Source organism: Dama dama, chromosome 9 (genome assembly GCF_033118175.1).
Source record: "Dama dama isolate Ldn47 chromosome 9, ASM3311817v1, whole genome shotgun sequence".
Taxonomy (NCBI): Eukaryota; Metazoa; Chordata; class Mammalia; order Artiodactyla; family Cervidae; genus Dama; species Dama dama.
This window is the reverse complement of record NC_083689.1, coordinates 30,023,120-30,051,094: the sequence shown is the minus strand read 5'-3', so window position 1 is coordinate 30,051,094 and position 27,975 is coordinate 30,023,120. Positions and strand designations below refer to the sequence as shown.

At 41.6% G+C, this 27,975-nt stretch overlaps 1 protein-coding gene and 1 long non-coding RNA gene across 7 annotated transcripts in view; one reads left to right on the top strand and one right to left on the bottom strand.

Moving 5' to 3' along the window:
* Positions 1-27,975, top strand: part of LOC133062198 (uncharacterized) — a 109,673-nt gene that overhangs the window by 14,677 nt on the left and 67,021 nt on the right. The window lies entirely within an intron of this gene.
* Positions 30-25,655, bottom strand: C9H5orf63 (chromosome 9 C5orf63 homolog). Of its 6 annotated transcripts, none has more exons than XM_061150867.1 (5): positions 25,602-25,655; positions 24,069-24,114; positions 8,515-8,635; positions 1,337-1,393; positions 30-668 (listed from the first exon to the last, which is right to left on the bottom strand). In XM_061150867.1, the coding sequence occupies exons 3-5, from the start codon at positions 8,626-8,628 to the stop codon at positions 492-494; spliced, it is 348 nt and encodes a 115-aa protein (XP_061006850.1). In that variant the 5' UTR covers positions 8,629-8,635; positions 24,069-24,114; positions 25,602-25,655; the 3' UTR covers positions 30-491. The 6 variants fall into 6 exon arrangements, with proteins under 6 accessions (XP_061006850.1, XP_061006851.1, XP_061006852.1 ...); XM_061150868.1 differs by having other exon boundaries at positions 25,574-25,607; XM_061150869.1 differs by lacking the exon at positions 25,602-25,655 and adding an exon at positions 25,543-25,563.

The window sequence follows — 27,975 nt, the reverse complement described above, 5'->3', positions numbered from 1 at the left end:
ATTCCTCTGAAATAGACTTCATGCAGATGTATTTGTTAAAACATCCTTTTATTGACTGTGTACACTTATTAGCAATTCACATTTCACTTTATCTACCAAGTGGAAGAACATTTATTCTTTCATTAAAAAGTTAAGCCCTTAGGGCAGCAGCAGGGGCACAGGGCCTTCTTATAAACGGCTCTGTCCAGTGAATGTGAGATGCTTCCATATTAATACAAAAGAGTAAAATAAATAGAACAAGTGGATTTCTCCTGCCTTCCATCATCCCCTCCCTGCCAATACACTCCACTTATTTTATAAAATGCCAGCACGTAAACAGTTCCCACACTGGTACTTCCATTAATCACAAGAGGAATATCACTATCTGGCACCACTGAGTTCAGAACATCTGTAGAGCTGTGTGAAAATGACAAAAGGAGTTTGAAGCCACGGTCATTTCCTCAGGAAAACACGTTCTGGACAGAGAAAGTAGAAAATCATGAGGGTGTTTGTCAGCCTCTTGCACCTTGCTGCTCAAGTTTCTGGAGCTGTTTTTCAAGTTTTGAGATGTTTACTCGATGCATCATCAGAAACTGGCCATTCAAATGAAAGACGGGGATGTCAAATTTATACCTGTCATACCAGGCAGAGTTTTCTGGAAGTGTGATGTCCACTTCCTGTAAAATAAACTGAAACAGAGACAGACTAAAGCTCTATTTTTCAGCAACATGGAACAATGCAATGGTTATAGTGACAAACTGATCCCCAGACCAGTTCTAACACTCAGAGAGTTTTTTTTACGGTTGATGTTTATTTGAGGTCCACAGTCATCTAATGACCTTGATCTCCCCAACCTGATTTATTTCTTTATATTCCTTAATTCTCCAGTTCGCTACTTTTCTGTTCTATCTGTGAGATTCAGCATTACTACTCAGTTGAAATGAAATAAACTATGTCCCCAACTGGGAAGCTGCCTGAGACTCAAGAAAGACATGTTTGGACTGGAAGATTGGGAAAGGTGTCACAGTTTGCAACTGGAAAACACTCCCATGGAAATGACAAAATAACATAAAAGGAATAGGGACAAAAGCTTAAAGCATGAATACTGTACCTGCTGGTTAACTTTGACTCATTTTAACAGTCAGAGTAAGAAAACCAGTGCTGCTCAGAGAAAAACACTTAGGTGTAATGACTTTTATGGAAATCAGCACTAAAGTCTCTCTAAAGAACAGAAAGAAAATTTAAATGAAAAATCATTCAATGTCTTTTCCTAAAGAAAGGATCCAGACAGATGCTTTGTCTTATACTACATATACTATCCATTCCATATACATAAAGCTATAGTGTTTCATATTACCCGGTTTTTATAAGGCCCCAGTACTTCCTTGGCTTCATCACAAAGGGGACATGGATCCTATAGGAAGAAAAAAGCCATTAATCCCAGAGAAATGGCATTCAGCCTGACAAAAGCCACAAGAAGCAGATTATACTTAATTTAAAGGACTATTTTCTCCCAGGTTAATTATACTGTTTTATTTCCAAAGCAACACTGCTACAGAATCTTATAAATAGCTGGTATTTCATGGTAAATGGGCTTTTGGCAATTTTTAATTGTGTTTTGATTTTCTTCTCTACAAGCATATTTATCTAATAAATGTTGATGCTTACATGTTACACACATATATACATGCGCATATATGTGTATATATATGTACACACAATACATTTAGATGTTTATATATTCTTGTTACTGGCTTAGTATAATTGATACCTGAGAAGATCATTTTCAAAACATCTATAGTTTTAGGGCTTTGTCCTTCCTAGATGAGGAGCACCTTCTAGGCCTGGCTGACATTGCCAGAATTTCTTAAAATCTGTTTTGACAGGGGGCACTGAGCTTTGCCAGCCTGTTTTTCCATTTATTTTATCTTTCTTTTTCTTTGGCCATGCCATGCAGCTTGAGGAATCTTAGTTCCCTGACCAGGGATTGAACCTGGACCCATAGCAGCAAAAGCATGGAGTCCTAACTCCTGGGCTGCCAGGGAAGTCCCCAGCCTGTTTTTCCTAACAACCCAGTGGGATGGAGTTAGATAGTTACTGCCCCGTCTTTAGAAGGGAAAAATCTCTTTACTTTGGGTGCTGATTTTACCAACTCTTTAATGTTTTGCCAGTTTTCTCATTATAAGTGTCAGCAGTAGGTTTCCCAGAGTCACTCCACTGTACGAGCAAGTTTCTTGGCTGTTGTTTGCACTCTGTCTAGAGGAGACGTCTCCTGAGAATGCTATGGACCACTGGCAGATTTTAAAGGCTTATGAGGCCCTGACTCAGTGAACAAGGACTACTGTAGATTCTCTTGTATGAGCTAAAAACAGATTCAACATACTGATGCTTACATATCAACATGCTGATACCATACTGATGCTTATATAAAACCTGCTTTTTAACAGGATAGAAAACGATGAGCTGTTATGGAGGCCCTTCCTCCAGCTTAACTCACCATATTTTGAAATAAGAGCCCAGATCATCAAAAGACATTTTCCTTCCGAAAGGTCTTTCTGGCCCTATTTTCCTGCTTCAGAGAATTCGGCTCATTATGTTATTATTAGCATTATAATAAACAGATGATGGGTAGTCTGTGATTTTTAAGATAACCACATTAAAATTTTCTGAAAAAGTTCAAAAAAGTCAAGAGAGGATCTTAAAAGCAAAAGCAAAACAAAACCCAGTGAAATTGCAGAAGTACTTGCTTTTATAATAAAGAACTTTAGTAGATCTAAGATCACTTTTTTTTTTTTTTTTTTTAAACCCAGGGACCATGGATGTCTGGGCAAATTATCACAAGTGTGTGTATTTTTATGAGGAAATGTTCATCAAATTTTAAAGAAATCTATGAACTGAAAAATGACAAGATGGTAAAGAATGCAGGAGACCTGGGTCTGATCCCTGGGTCAGGAAGATCCCCTGGAGAAGGCAATGACTGTGCACTCCAGTATTCTTAACTGGAGAATTGCATGGACAGAGAAGCCTGGCAGGATTCATAGGGTTGCAAACAGTTGGACACAGCTGAGCAACTAACACACACACACCTTAGCTCTTCAACTACAGATGACTCAGGGACTGGCCAGTCATAGACAATGGATAATGTGAGGCTTTTGCTGAGGTTTCTGTAGATACCTGAAATGTGAGATCTGGGATTGGGATTGCTGCAGTTATCCATCTGAAGAGCCAGAGTGTGCACTGATTTAACTCAGAGAATGTGGAGCTGAAGAGATTGGTAATATGCTTAAGTTGCAGAATCAAGCTACTTCTGAAACTAGACTAACCCCTAAAATCCCTTTTTCGTTTAAGCCATTCTGGGAAGTACTTTCTATTATTTATAAATGGAAGAGACCTGATATGTACTTTTTCTTTCAGAGAACTGGGAACTCCTGGAGGTGACAGTAATATCTTGTATGTCTATTGACATAAATGAAGGGTTCAGTACAAGTTTTAAGCTGAATGGAAGATTGGTGGAATTTTTTTTTTTTTTTTTGGCACATGTGTTGGTTTACTTAGGCTTCCCTGGTGGCTCAGATGATAAAGAGTCTGCCTGCAATGTGGGAGACTCGGGTTCGATCCCTGAGTCGGGAAGACACCCTAGAGGAGCAAATGGCAACCCAGTCCAGTATTCTTGCCTGGAAAATCCCATGGACAGAGGAGCCTGGTAGGCTACAGTCCATGGGGTCACAAAGAGTAGGACATGACTGAGTGACTTCATTTTCTTTTTTGGCTTACTTGGCTGTTGTTCAAACTGAAAAATTGTGCAGAATAGTTAGGCTGAATGAGCACCATTAACCTTAATGGATTATTTTATTTTTGTGGTTAATTTTCACATGCATTTCTCATATGTAGACACAGATTATGAAATATTTTTGTTCCATAATAGTGCAATATATTATTATGAATATGAAAAGTAGTTAAGATTATTTTCAGTAAGAAATTAACTTTAAAATTTTATTAGGTAATTTTCAGATATATTCAAATTGCTAAAATGCCTGAAATCTGAGTAAGTCTATTAAATAAGAGACCTTTTTTGTTTGAATTGCAGTATTTTTCACTAAAGTTATTCTGTTACCCAGCACTTTCTTTTTTGATTATAAATCACACAAAGTAATGTTAATTAGCAAAAGGAAATCCATAATGCTTGTCTTATAAGTTTTACAGGAAAAATCTCTTAAAAAATTTACACTTGCTTTATGACTTAAAACTAGTGTTCAGTTCAGTTCAGTCGCTCAGTCGTGTCCGACTCTTTGTGACCCCATGAATCGCAGCATGCCAGGCCTCCCTGTCCATCACCAACTCCCGGAGTTTACTCAAACTCATGTCCATCGAGACAGTGATGCCATCCAGCCATCTCATCTTCTATCGTCCCCTTCTCCTCCCTGCCCCCAATCAGGGTGTTTTCCAATGAGTCAACTCTTCACATGAGGTGGCCAAAGTATTGGAGTTTCAGCTTCAGCATCAGTCTTTCCAATGAAGACCCAGGAGTGATCTTCTTTAGGATGGACTGGTTGGATCTCCTGGCAGTCCAAGGGACTCTCAAGAGTCTTCTCCAACACCACAGTTCAAAAGCATCAATTCTTCGGTGCTCAGCTTTCTTCACAGTCCAACTCTCACATCCATACATGACCACTGGAAAAACCATAGCCTTGACTAGACGGACCTTTGTTGGCAAAGTAATGTCTCTGCTTTTTAATATGCCATGTAGGTCAGTCATAACTTTCCTTCCAAGGCGTAAGCGTCTTTTAATTTCATGGCTGCAATCAGCATCTGCAGTGATTTTGGAGCCCCCCAAAATAAAGTCTGACACTGTTTCCACTGTTTCCCCGTCTATTTGCCATGAAGTGATGGGACCAGATGCCATGATCTTAGTTTTCTGAATGTTGAGTTTTAAGCCAATTTTTTCACTCTCCTCTTTTACTTTCATCAAGAGGCTTTTTAGTTCCTCTTCACTTTCTGCCATAAGGGTGATGTTATCTGCATATCCAGGGTTATTGATATTTCTCCCAGCAATCTTGATTCCAGCTTGTGCTTCTTCCAGCCCAGTGTTTCTCATGATGTACTCTGCATATAAGTTAAATAAGCAGGGTGACAATATACAGCCTTGATGTACTCCTTTTTCTATTTGGAACCAGTCTGTTGTTCCATGTACAGTTCTAACTGTTGCTTCCTGACCTGCATATAGGTTTCTCAAGAGGCAGGTCAGGTGGCCTGGTAATCCCATCTCTTGAAGAATTTTACACAGTTTATTGTGATCCACACAGTCAAAGGCTTTGGCATAGTCAATAAAACAGAAATAGATGTTTTTCTGGAACTCTCTTTCTTTTTTGATGATCCAGCAGATGTTGGCAATTTGATCTCTGGTTCCTCTGCCTTTTCTAAAACCAACTTGAACATCTGGAAGTTCACAATTCATGTATTACTGAAGCCTGACTTGGAGAATTTGGAGCATTACTTTACTAGTGTGTGAGATGAGTGCAATTGTGCAGTAGTTTGAGCATTCTTTGGCATTGCCTTTCCTTGGGATTGGAATGAAAACTGACCTTTTCCAGTCCTGTGGCTACTGCTGAGTTTTCCAAATTTGTTGGCATATTGAATGCAGCACTTTCATAGTATCATCTTTAAGGATTTGAAATAGCTCAACTGGAATTCCATCATCTCCACTAGCTTTGTTCATAGTGATGCTTCCTAAGGTCCACTTGACTTCACATTCCAGGGTGTCTGGCTCTAGGTGAGTGATCACACCATCGTGATTATCTGGGTTGTGAAGATCTTTTTTGTAGTTCTTCGGTGTATTCTTGCCACCTCTTCTTAATATCTTCTGCTTCTGTTAGGTCCATACATTTCTGTCCTTTATTGAGCCCATCCTTGCATGGAATGTTCCCTTTGTATCTCTAATTTTCTTGAAGAGATCTCTAGTCTTTCCCATTCTGTTGATTTCCTCTATTTCTGTGCATTGATCACTGAGGAAGGCTTTCTTATCTCTCCTGGCTATTCTTTGGAACTCTGCATTCAAATGGGAATATCTTTCCTTTTCTCCTTTGCTTTTTGCTTCTCTTCTTTTCTCAGCTATTTGTAAGGCCTCCTCAGACAGCCATTTTGCTTTTTTGCATTTCTTTTCCATGGGGATGGTCTTGATCCCTGTCTCCTGTACAATGTCACCACTTCAGTATTCTTGCCTTGAGAACCCCATGAACAATATGAAAAGGCAAAATGATAGGATACTGAAAGAGGAACTCCCCAGGTCGGTAGGTGCCCAATATGCTACTGGAGGTCAGTGGAGAAGTAACTCCAGAAAGAATGAAGGGATGGAGCCAAAGCAAAAACAATACCCAGTTGTGGATGTGACTGGTGATAGAAGCAAGGTCCGATGCTGTAAGGAGCAATATTGCATAGGAACCTGGAATGTTAGGTCCATGAATCAAGGCAAATTGGAAGTGGTCAAACAGGAGATGGCAAGAGTGAATGTCGACATTCTAGGAATCAGCAAACTAAAATGGACTGGAGTGGGTGAATTTAACTCAGATGACCATTATATCTACTACTGTGGGCAGGAATCCCTTAGAAGAAATGGAGTAGCCATCATGGCCAACAAAAGAGTCCGAAATGCAGTACTTGGATGCAATCTCAAAAACGACAGAATGATCTCTATTCATTTCCAAGGCAACCCATTCAATATCACGGTAATCCAAGTTTATGCCCTGACCAGTAACGCTGAAGAAGCTGAAGTTGAACGGTTCTATGAAGACTTACAAGACCTTTTAGAACTAACACCCAAAATAGATGTCCTTTTCATTATAAGGGACTGGAATGCAAAAGTAGGAAGTCACGAAACACCTGGAGTAATGGGCAAATTTGGCCTTGGAGTACAGAATGAAGCAGGGCAAAGGCGAATAGAGTTTTTCCAAGAGAATGCACTGGTCATAGCAAACACCCTCGTCCAACAACACAAGAGAAGACTCTACACATGGACATCACCAGATGGTTGACACCAAAATCAGATTGATTATATTCTTTGCAGCTGAAGATGGAGAAGCTCTATACAGTCAGCAAAAACAAGACCGGGAGCTGACTGTGGCTCAGATCATGAACTCCTTATTGCCAAATTTAGACTTAAAACTAGTGTTAGGGATAAAAAAATAAGTACAAGTCAGTCCTCATTATTTGTGGATTCTGTATCTGTGAATTCATCTAGTCACTAAAACTTATTTGTAACCCTAAAAATTAACACCCAAACTTTTGCAGTCATTCATGGATGTGCAGTTGCATAGGGCAGTAAAAAATCTGAGTGCCCAAAGTGTACATTTTCAGCTGAGTTGCAACAAGATGAAGCTCTTTCTAGCTCTCACACTGGAAACAAGTGTCCTTTTCATGATCTACTTCAGTTCAGTCGCTCGGTCATGTCCAGCTCTTTGCGACCCCATGGACTGCAGCATGTCAGGCTTCCCTGTCCATCACCAACTCCCAGAGCTTGCTGAAATTCATGTCCATTGAGTCCATGATGCCATCCAACCACCTCATCCTCTGTTGTCCCCTTCTCCTGCCTTCAATCCTTCCCAGCATCAGGATCTTTTCCAATGAGTCAGTTCTTCACATCAGGTGGCCAAATCATGATCTACTGAGTGCCATGATTCTTGCATTTTTGTGTTTTTCTGCCATTTAAAATAGCCCAAGTGCAGTGCTGAGGTGCTGTCCATTGTTTCTAAGCGTAAGAAGGCTGTGCTGTGCCTTAGGGAGAAGGTGCTGTGTCCGACGAGCTTCGCTCAGGTACGTGTTATGATGCTGCTGGCCCTGAGCTCGGTGGTAATGAATCAACAGTGTTCATTAAATAAGGTGCCTTTAAACAGAGACACACCTAAAACACAGTTATGCATTTTTCCCCCGCCTCTTATCCTCTCTTGACCAACTCCCTAGAGCTTTCTCCTCATCATTTCTCTGAAAATGCTCGTAAGTTCCAATGACCTTCATGTTGCCGAATCCATTGGTCAATTTTCAGACTTCATTCTTTCAAACTACCAGCAGTATTTGGCAGAGCCGGCCATCTTCCTTAAAACAAAGGTTACGTATTGATCAGCTGACAAAAACGTTGTGACCCGATGCTCAAAGGACGCTAACCCTATAGTCACCCTAGGAGCAGTGGTTCAATACTTGCTAATTCAGTATTTGTAGCGACTTTATAGACTATGACTATCACAAATAACAAGAACTGACTATATTGCTAAATGATACACTTGTAAACATCAGTTCTTTTCTTTCAATGTAAGGATTAGATGACAAATATATTAATTTACTCTCTGAAAACAGTGAGACAATGAAGTATCTGGGTAGGGTAAGGGTTAGTACTGTTGTAAACTGATGAGTGAGTCTGAAAAAAATTTATACCATTGCTTGCTTTCCTTTCAACATTTCCCCCCTTTCATAAATGTACAACTTTCTTCCCCCAACATTTGAATACTTTATGTTTTTAAAGTAGTAATTTTACTTTTTCCTCTGTACCTTTGTGAATAAGGTCAGCACAGGCAGAGCAGTCTTTGAGGCAGAGAGATTTCTCAAGAGCAGTTGAAAGGAGTGTTTGGCAAGTTGCATGCTATTTCCTTGAAACCAGAGCATCTTAATTCTGCCAAAAGAAAAATAGAGCAGTAAACTTATGTGCCCTAGACTTTGCTCTTTATAATAGGAACAGTAAGCTGCAAGTCTGTAATGGAATTTGAAGACTTCAGATGTACTTCTTGGAGTCTAGGAGTGGCAGAGAGGCCAAGATGTTTGGCACGTCTCCATGATGCCTCAATATGCACTGTATTCCAAAGAAAACAGAACTTAGAAGGAGAAAAATCCAAATGTATGAATTAACTATGTGTCTAATCACTTGGTTTCTGTAAGCAAATTGCATGTGTGTGTTAATTAGAATAAAAAATTAAATTGCACCTGTAGGTTTTGCTAGCATCCTGATGATCTTCTAAAATGTGGAAGTTTCCTGAGATGGTTTTTATTTGCAGAGGTAGCTTATCTTATTGGTGGGCATTCAACAGTGCCCAGCCACCTTCACGGTAAAGGAACAGTATGTAAGCAGCACAAGCTTCCAGCTGAAGGTTAAGGCTATTACTTATGAGATCTGTGCTCTGCTGCAAGAGGTGGGGAAACAGAGCGGTACTCAGAGGAACTTACAGGGAGAATTAGGCTGAGCTAACTTGTCAAAAACAAAAATAAACTCAACTCTTTTAAGAAGTATTTTAAAAGGAGATTGCCATCATTTGTGAAAACATCCACAAATGTACTAGTGTTTCTGCTGGAGATATTCCAATAAGAACAGCGTGGTAACAGCAGCATGTCAAACACTAGGCTTTGAAGTTCTCTCATCCTGCTACTTTGCATGACATAAGACACCCTACTTATTTATAGTTATTCTTCTGAGCCTCCAGCTTTGTCCTTTAAACTACATATATGATCATTTTACTTTTAAAACATATGCACTGTTGACTTTATTGCTTATCAATATTCCTAGCATGAATTCATTCCTAGGATCTTCATTTCTTAACTTCTCTTTACTCCATCTCTCCAACTTCACCTATCAGTTTTCCCCTCCCTTATCTTGGTGAGTTGCAGAGCAAAGATTTTCTTTCTGTTCCTTGAATAACCAAAGATTATTTGTTTGTCAGGATTTCTGCACTTCCTGTCTCCTTGTGTGAAAAACTCTCAGGTAGCTTCTCATTTGGCCTGGGCACATGTCACCTCTTTAGAGATGCCTTAGTGACTACCTTATCAACATGGGCCGGTCCACCACTCTCCTTCCTCATATCTCGCTATAGTTTTCTATTATCCTTCACTAAAATTGTTTCTTTACCTGTATGTTCCCTTTACTACAACATGAGTTCCACAGGAGCAGATACTTGTTCACTCCAGTAACTCCTGAGTGTCTACCATTAACCTGGTATACAGTAGCTGTTTAAATAACTGTCTGAATGTCAGTAGTATTAGAGTGAGCCTCCCTCCTCCTCTCCAGTTTCACCTCTAACCCTCATCAGACACTCAGTGCGCACAGTTGTCACTATTGGGGCTTCTCTGGTGAATCAGATGGTAAAGACTCTGCCCGCAATGTGCGAGACTTGGCTTCAATTCCTGAGTCAGGAAGATCCCCTGAAGAAGGGGATGGTTACCTACCCACTCCAGTACTCTTGCCTGGAGAATTCCATAGACAGAGGAGCCTGGCAGGCTATAGTTCATGGGGTTGCAAAGAGTCAGAAACAACTGAACGACTAACACTTTTTATCCCCCTTTCCAGTTTCACCTCTGCCCCTCATCAGACACTCAGGGTGCAGAACAGTCACTGTTTGGGGAGATCTCACATCATAGCTAAAGGTAAGCGCTCCTCCGCGCGTCCACAAGAGCAGGCAGGGCACTGCAGCTGGTCCCAGCCCTTCCCCACCGTCTCAGTCTCATTCTGCTCTGCTCCACAGGGCATGCCTGTATTAACCGTGCTCTGGTCTCTACTGGTGACCAGGCTTCTCAGTGTAACATTAGCTTCAAACTCATTTCAAACAGAATGATATGACTTTAAAAGCACTGAACCCATATCAAACTAGAGTAAAGACAGACAAAAGGACTGAATTCTGACCTGTGGAAACAATAATCTTTCCTTTTTTCCTAAACCCTTAGTCTTCCAGTTCTTCCTGGATCTCCCTGCTATAAATGATCCTGATAATGCATAAAAAAGAATGTGATAAGAATTCTGCAAGGACCCAGCATTATTCTAAGGTGGAAAGGAGATCTAAATAGTTTCACAATATGCTGTGCTACTCTCAACCAAGTGATAAGCCCTGGTATATATTTTCCATAAATTCAGCAGAATCAGCACTCCAATAGGTGAATGTGGTTGGAGACAGTAGCTTCAAAACATGTCTCTGTCTACAGAGGATATAAATGAAGGGGGAAAGTAGAATGCTAGCCATGTTTACACTAAGTACAAATTTCTGCACGTTGGTTTGGGGAAGGCATTATGCTAATAGTGACACACCCTCCTAGGGTATGAAGGTAAAGAAGCTGTGTTAAATGAAAGAGAAAGAAAATTCTGAAGATCAGTTTTGTGAGAGTAAAAACAGAAAGGCAGCCCTGGAAATGAGAAGGAGCAGGCCATGTAAGGCAGTGACCTAAGATGACAACCAGGATAGTGAACGGCAGCTGTGTGCTTTGAGTGGAAGGATTTAAGATTTATTGATGTCTGTATGGTAAGGAATAGAAAACTTATTGCTTTTAGCTGGCTAAGTTGAGACTGAGGTGTTAAGGCTTTTGTAAAAAAAAAAATCACAATCACAGTGGAAATCTGCTTTAGTATTTCCAACATGACAAAACACAGCATGCGGTCTTGGTTGCACCCAAGACAAATAAAACCTGTCATAGTAAACAGAGTTGCTATTCATTTCAGATTTGCAAGAATACTTGTTCAACTAACCCAGAAAGCTAAATAAAGTCTTCAGAGATGCCACTACCATTCTGCCTAAATTAGTTCTCTTCTCCATGTTAGTCTCCATTTCTCCTTTTTTTCTCCCATGTAAATTTAATCACTTAAACATGGAACATTTGTTTATTGAGAAATGCATGAGCATTATGCAGTTTTACTACCTGCATATTTTCCAAATGCCCTGAGGCACATGCATTTTACCACACTGTTAAATTAACTTATTTCTTCGTGAGCACTGTATTATAAAATTATATTGGAGTCTGATATATACTAAAAAAAAAATTCCCTATACCTCTCCTAGGCAGAAATAAGGTATTAAGGCTAAAGTTCTGACCACTGGAGTTCACTTACTTTTAGAAATAAAAAGTGAAATGAAAAATGGTACACTCCAATTGGAATCCTATAATATTCTTCTTAGAATATTTTATTAACTCTGTAAACCCTAATGCCATTGCTGTCAATGTCATATTCACCCAATCATGCCTTCTTGAAGTAAAATCTTAATATGGACTACTCTGTCAATGTGACGTTGTCATAGTTCTATTATTTTTGAACAGTATCTCAGCACTGTAAGAAATGTTCTGAAAGGTGGTCTGTACCTGTTGGCTCATGACTAGGAGGACAACTTTTTGATTATGTCATTGAATTTAGTCATGAAATGTGTGTCTTTACTATACACACAAACACATACACACACACAATTTTATCCTTTGTATTCTGTTACATGTCTCTGTAATATAAGCAAAAAGAGCTGTGTGCATAATATCAAAAAAGCACAACTGGGTCACCTTTGTCACAGACAAAAAAAAAAAAGTATAAGACTGGATTTAGAATGTGTCTAAAACAAATTCCACAGCCTAACGATAAAGATGGTGACTCCTGCTGTTTCAAGTACACGGCTGCTCAAAGGCATGGATCACCCCAAAAGAGAGAGGGAATGCTGGCTTTTCAACAAAACTGAGGCCAACTTCAGGGTCTTATCGCCTAATCAAATACAGCATGGGGGAGGGCTGACTGGACTCAATTCCGTCCTCCTTGAAGCAGTATAAGAAAGGTAACTTTATAGTGTTTTCCCTGTGAAGCACTGAAGGGCATATCATTAAAGCAACTGATCACAGGACAGAAAGAAGCCAGGGTCATTTGCACCTTTATTAAGGATTACTCATTTCTTGCATGAGGAGCTGCCCATGCCCTGGCTGCACATCACTTTTGTGGGGCTCCTGGATTCTTCAAATGCTGTGTGTGTCTGATTAGAAGGCAAACAACATTGTTCTCACTTGAGTAGAGAAACTGACCTTCACAGATCAGAATTTTTATTCATTCAAAGAATCCTTTGGCACACCGAATCTCCAAGCTCACATGATCTCTTATCAGCAAGCTGCAGTGTTGTTAGTTCATGTGCAAAATCAAAAAGTCTATCTAAGCTCAGGTACCACCTTCATTCAGTTCAGTTTAGTCACTCAGTCGTGTCTAACTCTTTGCAACCCCATGAACTGCAGCACACCAGGCTTCCCTGTCCATCACCAACTCCAAAAGCTTGCTCAAACTCATGTCCATCAAATTGGTGATGCCATCCGACCATCTCATCCTCTGTTGTCCCCTTTTCCTCCTGCATTCAATCTTTCCCAGCATCAGAGTCTTTTCAAATGAGTCAGTTCTTCACATCAGATAGCCAAAAGTATTGGAACTTCAGCTTCAGCATCAGTCCTTCCAATGAATATTCAGGACTGATTTCCTTTAGGATTGACTGGTTTGATCTCCCTGAAGTCCAAGGGACTCTCAAGAGTCTTCTCCAACAACACAGTTCAAAAACATCAATTCTTTGGCATTCAGCTTTCTTTATAGTCCAACTCTCACATCCATACATGACTACTGGAAAAACCATAGCTTTGACTAGACGGACTTTTGTTGGCAAAGTAATGTCTCTGATTTTTAATGTGCTGTCTAAGTTGGTCACAGCTTTTCTTCCCAGGAGCTAGTATCTTTTAATTTCATGGCTGCAGTCACCATCTGCAGTGATTTTGGAGCCCCCAAAAATAAAGTCTCTCACTGTTTCCATCGTTTCCCCATCTATTTGCCACAAAGTGATGGGACTGGGGGCCATGATCTTCATTTTTTGAATGTTGAGTTTTAAGCCAGTTTTTTCACTCTCCTCTTTCACTTTCATCAAGAGGCTCTTTAGTGCCTCTTTGCTTTCTGCCATAAGGGTAGTGTCATCTGCATATCTGAGGATATTGATATTTCTCCCTGCAATCTTGATTCCAGCTTATGCTTCACCAGCCCAGCATTTCTCATGATGTACTCTGCATATAAGTTAAATAAGCAGGGTGACAATACACAGCCTTGATGTACTCCTTTCCCAATTTGGAACCAGTCTGTTGTTCCATGTAAGGTTCTAACTGTTGCTTTTTGACTGCCTACAGATTTCTCAGGAGGCAGGTAAGGTGGTCTTGTATTCCCTTCTCTTTCAGAATTTTCTAGTTTGTTGTGATCCACACAGTCAAATGCTTTAGCGTAGTCAATGAAGCAGATGTTTTTCTGGAATTCTCTTGCTTTTTCTATGATCCAACGGATGTTGGCAATTTGATCTCTGGTTCCTCTGCCTTTTCTAAATCCAGCCTATCCATCTGGAAGTTCTCAGTTCACATACTGTTGAACCCTAGCTTCGAACATTACTTTGCTAGTGTGAGATGAGTGCAGTTGTGCAGTAGTTTGAACATTCTTTGGCATTGCCTTTCTTTGGGATTGGAATGAAAACTGACCTTTTCCAGTGCTGAGTTTTCCAAAATTGCTGGCATATTCAGTGCAGGTCTTTCACAGCATCACGTTTTAGGATTTGAAATTGCTCAGCTAGAATTCCATCACCTCCACTAGCTTTGTTCGTAGCGATGCTTCCTAAGGCCCACATGACTTCACACTCCAGGATGTCTGGCTCTAGGTGAGTGAACATACTATCATCATGGTTATCTGGGTCTTTAAGGGTCTGTTTTGGGTCTTATAGTTCTGTGTATTCTTGCCACCTCTTCTTAGTTTATCTTCTGCTTCTGTTAGGTCCATACCATTTCTGTCCTTTATTGTGCCCATCTTTGCATGAAATGTTCCCTTGGTATCTCTAATTTTCTTGAAGAGTTTACCAGTCTCTCCATTCTATTGTTTTCCTCTATTTCTTTGCATTGATCATTGAGGAGGGCTTTCTTATCTCTCCTTGCTATTCTTTGGAACTTTGCATTCAGATGGATATATCTTTCATTTTCTCTTTGCCTTTCACGTCTCTTCTTTTCTCAGCTATGTATAAGGCCTCCTCAGACAACCATTTTGCTTTTTTGCATTTATTTCTCTCGAGGATGGTTTTGATCACCGCCTCCTATATAATGTTACGAACCTCCATCTACAGTTCTTCAGGCATTCTATCTATCATATCTAATCCCTTCAATCTATTTGTCACTTACACTGTATAATCATCAGATTTTATTTAGGTCATACCTGAATGATCTAGTCATTTTCCCTACTTTCTTCAATTTAAGTCTGAATTTTGCAATAAGGAGTTCATGATCTGAGCCACAGTCAGCTCCTGGTCTTATTTTTGCTGACTGTATACAGCTTCTCCATCTTCAGCTGCAAAAAATATAATCAGTATGATTTTGGTATTGACCGTCTGGTGATGTCCAGGTGTAGAGTTGTCTCTCGTGTTGTTGGAAGAAGTCATTTGCCATGACCAGTGTGTTCTCTTGGCAAAACTGTTAAGTCTTCGCCCTGCTTCATTCTGTTCTCCAAGGCCAAACGTTGGAGCTTCTTCACAAGAGTATAATGTAAATTTAATACTGAGCTGGAATTAACCTAAGACTATTACCATCGCTCTTGCTGGACCTGAGTTCCAGAAAGAGAGGCTCAGGGCTTCTGTTCAGTCATTCGTGCCACGTGAGATGTTAAGTGCTCCATTTCACATTCACTACCATCTAAGTATAACATTCCTATTTTTATCCAGTGACTAGAAACACATGTGTGTGTGCACGCACACACACACACAGGCCCACATAAACACCCCTCTATTGGGAACAGAATCCACTATTTTAGATTACTGAGAGCTCATGTAATGAGGTGAAAGTGACCCACTCATCTGGGTCACTGGGCTCTCCCTAATCCAGAGAAACAGGGATGAATGATGCCTCCCCAGGGGTCTTATGTGCTTGTGGTCAGTCAGCGGTGTCCAAACCTCCCTCTCTCCCCTAGTGGGAGCCTAGCCTGGGATCTTGGGTCCAAGGGTGGAGCCAAGAGTGACAAGGTGAGGTGGTGTATAGGGACCCAGTCAAAGCTGCAGATTGAGCTGATACTTTGAGGTGTCAGTTCCAAGAGTAAGCAGGGTTAGAATGAGGCTGCAGAACAGAAACAGAGGGTAGGGGGTGGCAGGCCGCCTGGAGGGGGGCCCTCACTCCCTGGGTGGGATCTCAGGTGCTTTTCAGCACCTCAGCTGCAGCAGTCAGGGGAACTGGCCAGGGGAACTGCCAAGGAGATAGCCCCAACTCAGAGATGATGTTACAACAAGGATCCCTGGCTCACCATGCACCCCTGGGGCCACCTGTACATGGCTTCATGCTCAGCTCCATTCTTTTTTAAAATAATGTGACACTGTATTAGTTTCAGGTATAAAATATACTGATTCGATATTTGCACATACTGTGAGATGATTATCACAGCCTCATCTGATCTGGACTGTTGACTTGATCCCACATAACACATGAGATCCTGGGCAGACACACCCACACATCCACCCTGCTCCCTGCAGCTTCTATTTCCAGGATTCAGTGGCAACAGGTTTATCACACCAGGGAGAGAGAAGCCTGCAGAGAGAAGCAGTTCCAGAAAGATATGACTGGTCACATGAGTTCCTAGAGACAAAGCCCCCTTTCTAACTTTCTTTTAAATGACTACTATGACTCTGGGATTTCCAAGTATCTGGATGTCTCCACTCCACTGTTTGAATGCAATGGGTGCTCCGTTCATTTACATTCAACACACTGTTCTGCACAAAAAGTTTTTTAACTGTTTGAAGTGTGGGCCCTGGCCTATCCAATAACATTACAACTCCTCCAAAGGTATACGGCATTCACATGTCCATCACTTAGTACATTCACTCTGCTCCTCTATCCCACTCCCTTCAAATTCTCAGTAAAATTAAGCCCCTGTTGTTTTTTCTTCATCCTGTCTGGTGTTTAGCCCATTTCTTTCCCTCCAAATAAAACTCTCACATGGAGAAATCAACTCTATATTCTGGATATAAGCAACTAGAGAGAGACATGCTGTAGTGGATTTAGGAGGGAGTTAAATTCTTCACTGAAACAATATAAATAGAGGAGAGATCACAACAGGGGCATCTAATGGGCAACTTCAGATGTCATAGAGAAAAGAAGAGAAGAGTACTGTGGGCTGACATTGGAACTGGTTTCACGAGAGAAGGGTATGAAGTCATGTAGGATTTGGATACATAGAAAAGGGGAAAGCATTCTGAAGTCAGGGTTAGACACAAAGGCATGAGGTAGGAATGCTGTGGCCTTTTGGATGGGAGCCAAAGAAAGGTTTTAAAGAAGAGAGTGATACGACAAAATTAGTATTTTAGGAGACTGATCTGGCAGCAGCGAGCAGGATAGACTGCAAAGGAAAGAAGAATGGAGGCAGGAAAGAGTTGAGTTATGAAAATCTAGGTGTGGGATTAAAGTCACTCATTCAACAATTACCTGCTGTTTTCCACGTATGAGAAACTCACAGGTACTGGGTTCAGTGGTGCACCGAACAGTTAAGTCCCTGCCCTCCTGGGGTCCGTACTGTCACGGGGCACATTAAAGAGACTCTTAGGTCAGACAACATCAGACAGTAGTAAGCAGAGGGGAGGGAGTGAAACAGGCTGATGTGACGGTAACCAAGGCAGGCCTTTAAATAAGGTGCTCTGAGCAGGTGTCATTTTTGCTGAGACTAAAGGTTAAGAAGGTACAAAGATCTGAAAGAAGAGCATTGTGGGAGAGAGAACAGAAAATGCAAAGGCTCTAGGCTGAGGACAACTTTGATTTAGTGGAAGAAACAAGAAAGGACAGTGTGGCTAAAGCAAGTAAGCAAGGGGAAGGGTGGAGGAGACAGGTCAGTGGGGGTTGGAACACCTAAGGCCTCGGGTGTTATGTTAAAGAATTGAGGTTTTAAGCATAATTAGATTTAGAGGAAGGAAGTTACGTGATCACATGTACATTTTAAAAACAGGACTGTAGGAACTTCCCTGGCAGTTCAGTGGTTAGTGCTTCCACTGCTGGGGACCCAGGCTGTATCTCTGGTTGGGAAACTAAGATTCCCTGCAAGCCACATACATGTGAGTGCTAAGTTGCTTCAGTCATGTCTGACTGTAACCCGCCAGCTCCTCTGTCCATGGGATTCTCCAGGCAAGAATACTGGAGTGGGTTGCCATGCCCTCCTCCAGGGGATCTTCCCAACCCAGGGAATGAATCCACATCTCTTATGTCAGGAGACATAAGACCCCCATTGGCAGGTGGGTTCTTTACCACTCGTGCCACCTGGGAAGCCTGACAAGCCATATGTCATGGCCAAAGAAAAGAGATGACTTTAGCACTGTGTGGACTTCCTTGATGACTCAGTCAAAAATTCGACTGCAATGTAGGAGACCTGGGTTCAATCCCTGGGTTGGGAAGATCCCCTGGAGAGGCAACGGCTACCCACTCTAGTATTCTGGCCTGGAGAAGAGCAGGCAGAAGAGCCTGGTATGCTACAGTCCATGTGGTCGCAAAGAGTCGAAGACGACTGAACGACTTTCACTTTCACTTAGCACTGTGTGAAGAATGGGTTTGGGATGGCAAGAGTGGAACCAGGGAGCCAGTTAGGGACTACTGTAGTAGTCCAGGGGAGAAAGGTGGGTTGCATGGACAGGCGTGAAAGGACCTGCCAATGAACTGGATTTGAGTAATTAAAAATGACAGTAGGACTATCCTAGTTTCGGTCATGAGCCTCTGGGTGGGTCGTGGTGCCAGTTTACTAAAATGAGGGATGCTGAGGCAGGAACAGATTGAGCGGGGTATGGGTCTGGGAGCTCAGTGAGGGACAGGCTGGAGCTCAAGTAGAAAGTGGCATGTACAGGTCTGGTAGTCAGGAGAGAAACCAGGACTGAAGATAAAATTCAAGACTCCTTCAGTTTGAAGGCTCCTATTACAGTTGAGATTGTGAGATCATCTAAATAGCTAAGAAAAGAAGAGGGCCCAGAAGACACCTCTCAGGCAATCCAACATTCAGTAGTAGTGTGGAGAGGAGCCAGTGAAGGAGGCAGAGAGAAAGGTTGATGGGGTAGGAGGAAAATCAGAAAAGTGGGCTGTCATGGAAACCAGCAGAAGAAAGTATGTCCAGAAAGATAGGAGTGGCCGATTGTCAAAAAGAGTGATGAGGGCTTGGACTGGAAAAGGGACAGTCAAAGAATCTACCACGAATCAGATAAGATGTGTCTGATGTTCCTCCAAAGGAATGAAATCTTACAACCAATGCCAACCCCTAAAATGAATGGCCTTGTCTGATCCCTGCCTAATTTCACCTCTTAAACAAAAGGAGATATTTCTGGTGAAGATGGAGGCAGTGGGGTAAGGAGAAGAATAAAAGCAGAAGTTGGATGGATGACTTAAGAAGAGATAATAAATATAAAAATCTTTGTACAAGTTAAAAAGCAGAATAGAGAAATAAAGCTTAGCTATTTGTTACGAAATAACACAAAGATAAGGTACTGTTAATAATACTGATGATGATGAGTCTACTGACTGAAATGTGTTTTTACTGGCCCCAGAAGGAGGATCTAAAACTCTAGGAGTGATAGTCTCAGAAACAGGGAATTGTAAACTGAAAAACATTTCAAACAAATAGCTGAAAAGTTTCAGATTGTGAACATTACTTAAATGGGAATTCCTAAGACAGGATATAACTGATTCAAGACCCAACATATTTATTTTCTGGTGTTAGTTGGTCAGTTGTATCCAACTCTTTTTGACCCCATGGACTGTAGTCTACCAGGCTCCTCTGTCCATGGAATTCTCCACGCAAGAATACTGGAGTGGGGAGCCATTCCCTTCTCCAGGGGATCTTCCAGTCCCAGGGATTGAACTGGGTTTCCTGTATTGCAGTTGGATTCTTTACTGTCTGAGCCACCAGAGAAGCCCATTTATTTTCCACTAAGACTTAATATCTTGACCAGCAAACACCCTGGCACCAGGATCTGGCTTAGCTTACTCAGGCCTCACACAGTACAGTGAAATTCATTTTGCAAGAGGCAGAGATTTTCCCTTGATGGGCTCTGAACAAAGGTCACTTCCTTTCCCGTTATTCCTTCCTAATACTTGCCTTTATATTTTCAAAGAAGGGAAAATTCAGTACCACTGTTATTTTATCAATGATATCCTCAACCCAACTCCTGTATATCAAAACAGAAGCTGCCTAGGCAGCGGTAAAGTTGGATTTATTAATAATCTTTAAAGACAAAACTTGTTCCAAAGTATTTTGAATAAATGTGTAGAGAGGTCAAAGTAAATGTAAAGGAATATAGCTTTCACTAACTCATCAGTCAGGGGAATTAAGCACAAATGGCATGATTCTTCATCTTTAAAGTTACTCTTTCTTATAGAGTTTCAGTTGGAATTCAGCGCGTTTAAATTCCTGGGTGCATTCCTGTGTGAGGATTTCATAAATCTAAACCCCAAAGACAGACAACTCCACCAATTAGTTCTCTGATGCTAGGCAATTCCTTGTCTCTTTAAGCCTCAGTTTCATCAACTGTAATATGGAACTATGACCTCCTGTCCTGTTCTCTCATTTTACAGAGACTAGGAGAAACTGTCCTAGGTTTCAAATGTCCTCCAGATCAGAGAAGGGGAAATCACATACAGAAGAGATGCTGTAGCAATAGCTCATGATGTCAAAAGGCTCCAAAGAAAGCCTTAGAAGTAGTTAACTGTAGGAGTCTAAAATGCTAGGCCCATTTAAAGAGGACCAAAATTCATCTGGGCAAAATTCATTCAAATAGATCTGGGCAGAAGTGTACATGGGCTTGCTGATCCCAAGCTTGTTTCTCTAGCTCCTTGATCATAACTGGGAAGCCTTGGCATCCAAAAATACTCTGCAGGAAAATGGGGGAGGTGACATTGATCTTGCATTGTTTAAGCATCTGAGATGGAAAAGTACCTCCAAAAAGAATACCAAGAATGTGCCTCCAAAAATAAAAATAATGTTTCCTATTGACAGACACATTTAAAGAACGATTTTTAATGACAGACCCTCATCATCTTGGCATTCTCCTCCACTTCCAGAAGTGCGGCTGTGTTTGCCGAGGCCGATAGCAAGCTGACAAATGTGAAATGGGAGGGAGGAGGAATCTTCTGAGTAAGCAAGAGTTTGTTTTAGAATCTTTGGACCTTAGCAGTCACATTTTCCAGATCGTTGCTTGAGAAGAGCCTACTTGGTAATAGGGTTAGTTACCAGAAAAACATTTAGCTAAGAAAAATAAAATGAAGATGCTGATCAAGAATAGTCGTAGAGGAAGGACCCCTCCCTCTAGCACCCAGGGGTCCAAAAGGGATTCCAGACTAATTCTTGTTAACACAATGGGGCTTGCACACACTGTACCCATCCCCTCATCCTCAGCTCCAAAGTTAATGACTCAGCATCTGGCCTAGAGCCAGAGGTATATTCTGAATTCAGAGTGTGCAACAATGTTCAGTACAATTAGGACATAATGGCTGCAAAGCTGTTCCTGAAAGCCAAGAAAGCCTGAATAATGTGCTTGGGTTATATCATACATGAGGGCTTAATAGAGTTTAAAAACCAATTTGAAAATTCCTTCATTCCATAAAGATAGCATTAAGATGAGGGCAAAATCATGCTAGTTCAAGGGTTGGGGATAAAGTGCATAAGGAATTATGCAGACTCCTTTCCATATTATCCTTCTTAACCAAAATGACCCATTCCCTTTGAAGGTATCTCTAATGCTTACTACTGACCCAGAAGAAGGAAATTTCATTAAAAAAATCTTAAGTCTTATTGTACCCAGCTAGTAATGCCAGTTTCCTTGCTATTTAAAAAGCACACAATTTCATTTCCAAAAACAACTGTTTGCAATTCAAATTCCATCCATCCAGGCAATGTCTCCCATTTGTCACTAATACTCCACCATTTCCAATTCATCTTGCAAAACAGGTGAAGTTATCCACATGACCACACAAGACCTGAAAGATGTTTCATTCATTTTTAGCCATTTTGTAGTAAATGCCTTTGGAACATTTGAGATATTAAATCCATCACTTCTTTGGACTTGTGACACTAATACCAGAACATTAGGGACTATCCACTCTTGAGGTCCTGCTCTAGTAACCTTCAGATACATGAGATTCCTCAATTCTCTCAGTCCTATTCTGGTTACTTAGGAGCTGACATTGATAGAAAATCTTAATATTTTGGAGATGGATTCCAAGGGACTTTGGAGATGCCTGTGCTTGATAAAGAAATTGTTTTACCAAAGACTTTCATAATTTTTTCTCTATATTTTCTCTTTGAACAATGCTTATTTTTCATATGAGACCAGCACAGAATTTTCAGAACAGAAAGGGATCTCCAAGGTCAACTCTTTTTTTCCAAAAAGTCTCCAAAAGCTTTATACCTTAATCCTCAGAGTATACTAAGTAATGGATACCACATTTTGTTTAAGATTTAAGGATGGAGAGAATGAGGAAAAGTCTCAGCTTCAGATGGCAGAGTTCCTTTACGGTAAGAACAAGGTTCTGATCTCTAAATCTAAGATGATACAGATTAACTTCATTTTTGAACTTGGAGAAACAGAGATGAATTTAGATCTCTCTCTCTTTTTTTTTTCAGTCTATGAACTAAGCTGCTTCAGCTGACTGAATTTCTATTAATTTTTCTTTTTCCTGAATTTCTATTAAATAACAGTATCCTTTCTCTCGGCTGACTGGAAGAACTACATGTTTTAAGAAGTAAAGAATTTAAAAAAATCAAATAATTCAGTTTTATTTCCTTACCCCTGACTAAACTAGAAGCCACTTCCCCATTATTTCATGATTGATATGAAAAAGTACAGGAGCAATGAGAGGAAGGTCATCTGTTTCCAGCACTAACATTCTGGTTTCTGCTGGACTCCCATTGGCAACAGAAGGAAGCCGCAGAGATAGACCACATGCTTGCCCTATTACAATACAAAAAGCTGACAAGTTTGAAGTCTTTTGAAATATCAGTCAAGTAGAAAAGATGATGTGGCTTTCCTTCAATATTATTTGGGTAACCTAGCCTTAATAGAGTGAATAAAATCCTTTATCCTTAAGGCAGGACCAAACCAAGATATTAGTGGCTTAGATAAGCTAATAATTTAGTATACCTTCAAATGGATACTTTTCAGGTATTCACTCAACAGGTGTTTGAGTGAGGAGTTGGACACTGAAGGCCTTGAGAGAGAATGGAGATAGGGCTGGTGGGGTCCTTTACTTTGCATATTCCGTTCAGCATAAGAAAGACCCTGCAACTCACCAGGCTAGATCACCTTGGATGGCAGTTTGGTGACCATCTGTAGATTCTCAAATATACCCTTCCTTACTCCAAGCTATTTATTAAGGCATTAACTGTAGCATTTAAAACTGCATCTGGTAGCCCCTTGAAAGATTACTGTTTTACATTCTTTTCTCTACGTTGCTGATTCCCACCGATGCTTTCATATTCCTTACAGATCCAGCCTCCCCTTTATACCATGTACTGAGTGTTTGTAATGTGCCAGGCACTGTGCCAGGCACTAGAAATATAAACGTGATTCAGATACTTTCCCTGCCCTTACAGAACTCACACCTTGGGTAGGCGAAAGATTTACAAACAAATAATACAATACCACAGTGATGAAGTCTACAGCAGTAAAATGGTTGATACTAGATATTAGTAAAATGCTCTGAAATCCTTGGAGATGGATACTTTCTTAAAATAGAAGATATTTTGAGTTTTACTTCTATCTCTGGAAATCTTATCTTGGGTAAGGACTGGAATAAAAAGAGAGTAATGTTTTCGTGCCTCTAGTTCCCTGCCTCTGTAACTGAGATGGGGAGGTAGGGATGTGGAATAATATCTAGGTGAAACTTAGCCAAAACTTTTCACTTTGCATGTTCTTCCTCAAATAATTTTTTTGTCTCTTGAACTTGCCATGATGCTAGGGGAAGGATGATGGAAGCTCACCTAGTCCCTGCTACCTGGGTAACTACACATCCCTGGATCCAGATGGTTTCTCCCTTCAAAATAATTGCAAACAAGATTAAAACTGCAAGCAGGAACTATTCCAGCTGGCTTTTGGCTTCCTCTGATGTACACCCCTTGAATAAAGCAGTGGCAAAATTAGATTTAAAATAAGGAACATAAAAAACCTTACTACTTGTACCAGTTCACCTCAAGGTCCTGCTATGTGTGCAATCCTGAGCCCTGGCATTAGAGTAACTAAATGCATCAGCCACCTGGAGTTTGCACGTTATGAAATACAAAAACCTTAATAATAAGAAAAAGAAAACTTATTTTGAAGGCGTACCTCCACACTGCCTCTGAGTATTTAAGAGTCTGCTGGAAACAGGCATCTGGAATAAAATAGAAATACAGTCCAATAAATTCCCAAGTTGGAAAATCCTCATCTCTATTTCCTTACCTGCCATCAATCCATCTAAAGAAAACCACATAGCTACATTTTCCTCTGGTAAAGGAGACAAAAAAAATATTGATCCTCCTTTGGCAGGCAGTTACTACTGACCACAGTAAGCATGAAGAAAAAACTCTGGGGAGTCTGCCTATCTAAAACACCAGGCCCACCAACTTTAATTTTCACACTGTAGGACCTGTTCTGGTTCCAGGCAGTTCCTTGGCAGAGCAAGATGCAGGTTATCAGGTTACGACATTTCACACAGAACCATGATTTAGTTTTGCCTTACCCCCAACATTACTATAACCACTCAGTATTTTCAGGGCACATCTCTTTTTCTAAGTGTTTTCAGTTTCAATGTATATAGCTCCAAATATTGCTAGCATTATAAGCACTTTCATAGAGCATTCCTGAGATAATTAGCCACCTCATCTTTTTGCAGTCACACACTGAACCATGGCTCTTTGCTGCTTAACCAAGGCAGTGTGTGGTTAAGGAAACCTACTTATGTTGGGAAATGTGCCAGAGAGTGTGGGGGGCATAACAGATCTTAGAAACAATCTCCGTGCTATAGGAGCTGAGAATCTTGGGGTTGAGCTGGGTCATACTGTGGATTTCTTCTTTTTTTAAGTGTTCTAAAATACAAAGTACTACATAAAATACTTTCTATGAAGAATAAAGATCAGCCAGGTTTAAAAAAAAGAAAAATAACTCCTTGTTCTTTAACAGGACAACCTTAGAAAGACACTTGCCTATTCATGTTAGTAACAATCCAGTAGGGACTTCTATAACTCTGGACTTATTAAAAAAAAAGTATGAGTCATATTTATCAGGGGTGACTGACAAGGCTAAATATTTATTGAGAATTGTATAGGCTCTGATTTATTCTCTCATGGTTCAGCACCTAGAAGGCTGGGTTTGTCCAGTAAAGGCAGAGAGGAGGTCCAGAAAACGCCAGGACTCACAGTGTTCCCCACAGCACTCACGATTAAACCTTTTGGCCCTCAATTAAAGGTCAACATGGCTGCTCAGAAACGTTTATTTCAAAAGGCAGTCATCTCAGCCAACTGAGATTACATTGCCACTTCACAGAACCCAATTAAATCCGAAACAGAGCATCTGTTAATCAGGGAAGAGGCATGAAGTTGTGATGTTTTCTGCTTCCTCTTAAAAAGCTGCCTCTTCCCACCCGTGTTCACTTCCCAAAGCGCCATCGCGCGCACTCACATACACACGCGCTTATAATTTGCCGGCGGAGGTTCACGGATTTATGGCTCCCGGTTTAATTAAATTTCCTGTAATGACAATCGAAATCGGCAGCGTGCGGCACAGCGTGGAGCTCCCGTGACCTCCTCTCCCGCCCGCGTACCGGCTCCGGGCTGGGGACCGCGAGCGCCCACCTGCCGGCGCCCGACCGCTGGGACCCACCTGAGCCTCAGCCGCCCCTGTCGCCGCTTCCGCCCTGCGCCCGGCACTTCCGCCCCAGCCGCGGGCGCCCTCCCGCTCCCGCACTTCCGCCCCGGCCCTCAGCCCTTAGGGCTCGTGTCAGTGGAGGCCAAACCCGAGGCAATCGCCCCTCTGAACGGTGGCCGCGCCTGGGCGGTTAACGCGTGAAAACAGACGCGAAAACCAGGCCACACTGGTTATTTTTTTGTTTTTAAGACCACGGAAAAGTGACCTGGCAAGTTTGGGAACCATTTAATAACGAGATGTGAAAGCCAGCTTTTAGAGAACGTGCAGTGAAGGCCGGTTTAACTCCCCCTCCCCCGCATTCATTCATTTATTGTTTACTGCCCTCTTTCTCTGAGCCCCAGCTGAGCTAGGTTATGGGGAACGGGGATGATGAACAAAATGTTTGACTTGCCTACACAGCCCTAAAGTTTGGGTGGGTACAGGTGCCCTTTCAACAAACCCAAACTTTAGGGCTGTGTAGGCAAATCAAACATTTGGAAACTGAGCTTTACAAGTCATGTGGCTAACTGTTGTGAAAGGGACCTCTGGAAGAATAGAAATGTACTCTAGGTAAAGAAGTAACTTTTAAACTGGAACATGCAGGGTCAGGTTGGGCAGGGACTGTGCTCTCCAGGCCTAGGGACTGCTGACACTGAGGGAGCAGGAATGTGGGCAATGCGCAGAAGAGGGACCAGCAAGGCTGAAGCCTTGAGGGATGGGGGCAGGGGTCCGGGAGTTGGGGGCGGGTTGGAAACAAGCTGGAAAGGATAGGCCTGAGTAGACCCTGTAGGGCTTTTCAGGTTTGTGCTAAGGGCAGCTGGAGGACTTTTTGTTTTTACTGTTTTTTACTGTTTTTGTAGGTTGAATTGACTGCTTTTCCATCACGAAAAGATTACTCACCTTTAGGGAGGGCATGGGAAGGGGATGGGGTAGAGGAGAGCAGAGCTGGAACAGGAAAGGCAGGATGTGATAAATAGTCTAGGAGTGAGGTGTGGTGGCCTGAATGTGTTACTATAGTTGTTGTTCAGTCACTAAGTTATGTTGGACTCTTTGTGACCCCATGGACTGCAGCACGCCAGACTATCCTGTCCTTCACCATCTCCCAGAGCTTACTCAAACTCATGGCCATTGAGTCGATGATATCATCAAACCGTCTAGTCCTCTGCCACCCTCTTCTCCTCCTGCTTTAATCTTTCCCATCATCAGGGTCTTTTCCAATGAGTTGGCTCTTCCCATCAGGTGGCCAAAGAATTGGAGCTTCAGCATAGTCCTTCCAATGAATATTCAGCATTGATTTCCTTTAGGATTGACTGGTTTGATCTCCTTGCTGTTCAAGGGACTCTCAAGAGTCTTTTCCAGGACCAAAATTCAAAAGCATCAGTTTGTTAGGGGAAGCACACTGATTGAAACTGCCCACCCTCGCCAGGCACCATAGTAACCATTTGCATGAGTTGTTTTATGACAGGAGGTCCTGATAAGGAATATGGAACTAATAAGCCACCACCAACCGGAAGTGTTCGGGAAAGGTCAAAAGGAGACACCATGTGTCCGTCCACTTCCCAGAATCCCTCTCACTAGCATCCATCTTGGCTGAGCGATGCGTGCACCACCAGGAAAGACTCTGAATTAGAATGATTGGCCAAAGACCACCCGGAAACTAATCCCATCACCATAAAACCCAAGACTTCGAGCCATGCGGCAGAGCAGTTCTGGGTTCCCTTACCTACTGCTCTCCACCCGGGTGCCCTTTCCAATAAAATCTCTTGCTTTGTCAGCATGTGTGTCTCCTCGGACAATTCATTTCCGAGTGTTAGGCAAAAGCCCAGTTTTGGGCCCTGGAAGGGGTCCCCCTTCCTGCAACAAATTCCTCTGTGCCAACCTTCTTTATGATCCAACTCTCACATCCATACATGACTACTGGAAAAAACGTAGGTTTGACTATGTGGACTTTTGTCGGCAAAGTGATGTCTCTGCTTTTTAATATGCTGTCTAGATGTGTCATAGATTTTCTTCCAAGGAGCAAGCGTCTTTTAATTTCATGGCTGCAGTCACCATCCACAGTGATTTTGGAACTCACGAAAATAAAATCTGTCACCGTTTCCATTTTTTCCCCCATATATTTGCTGTGAAGTGGTAGGACTGGAGGCTATGATTCTCATTTTTTGAATTGTTGAGTTTTAAGCCAGATTTTTCACTCTCTTCTTTCACCTTTATCAGGAGGTTCTTTAGTTTCTCTTCGCTTTCTGTTATTAGGCTGGTATCTGCATGCGTATCTGAGGTTGTCAATATTTCCCCCGGCAATCTTGATTCCAGCTTGTGCATCATCCAGCCCAGCATTTTGTGTCCGACT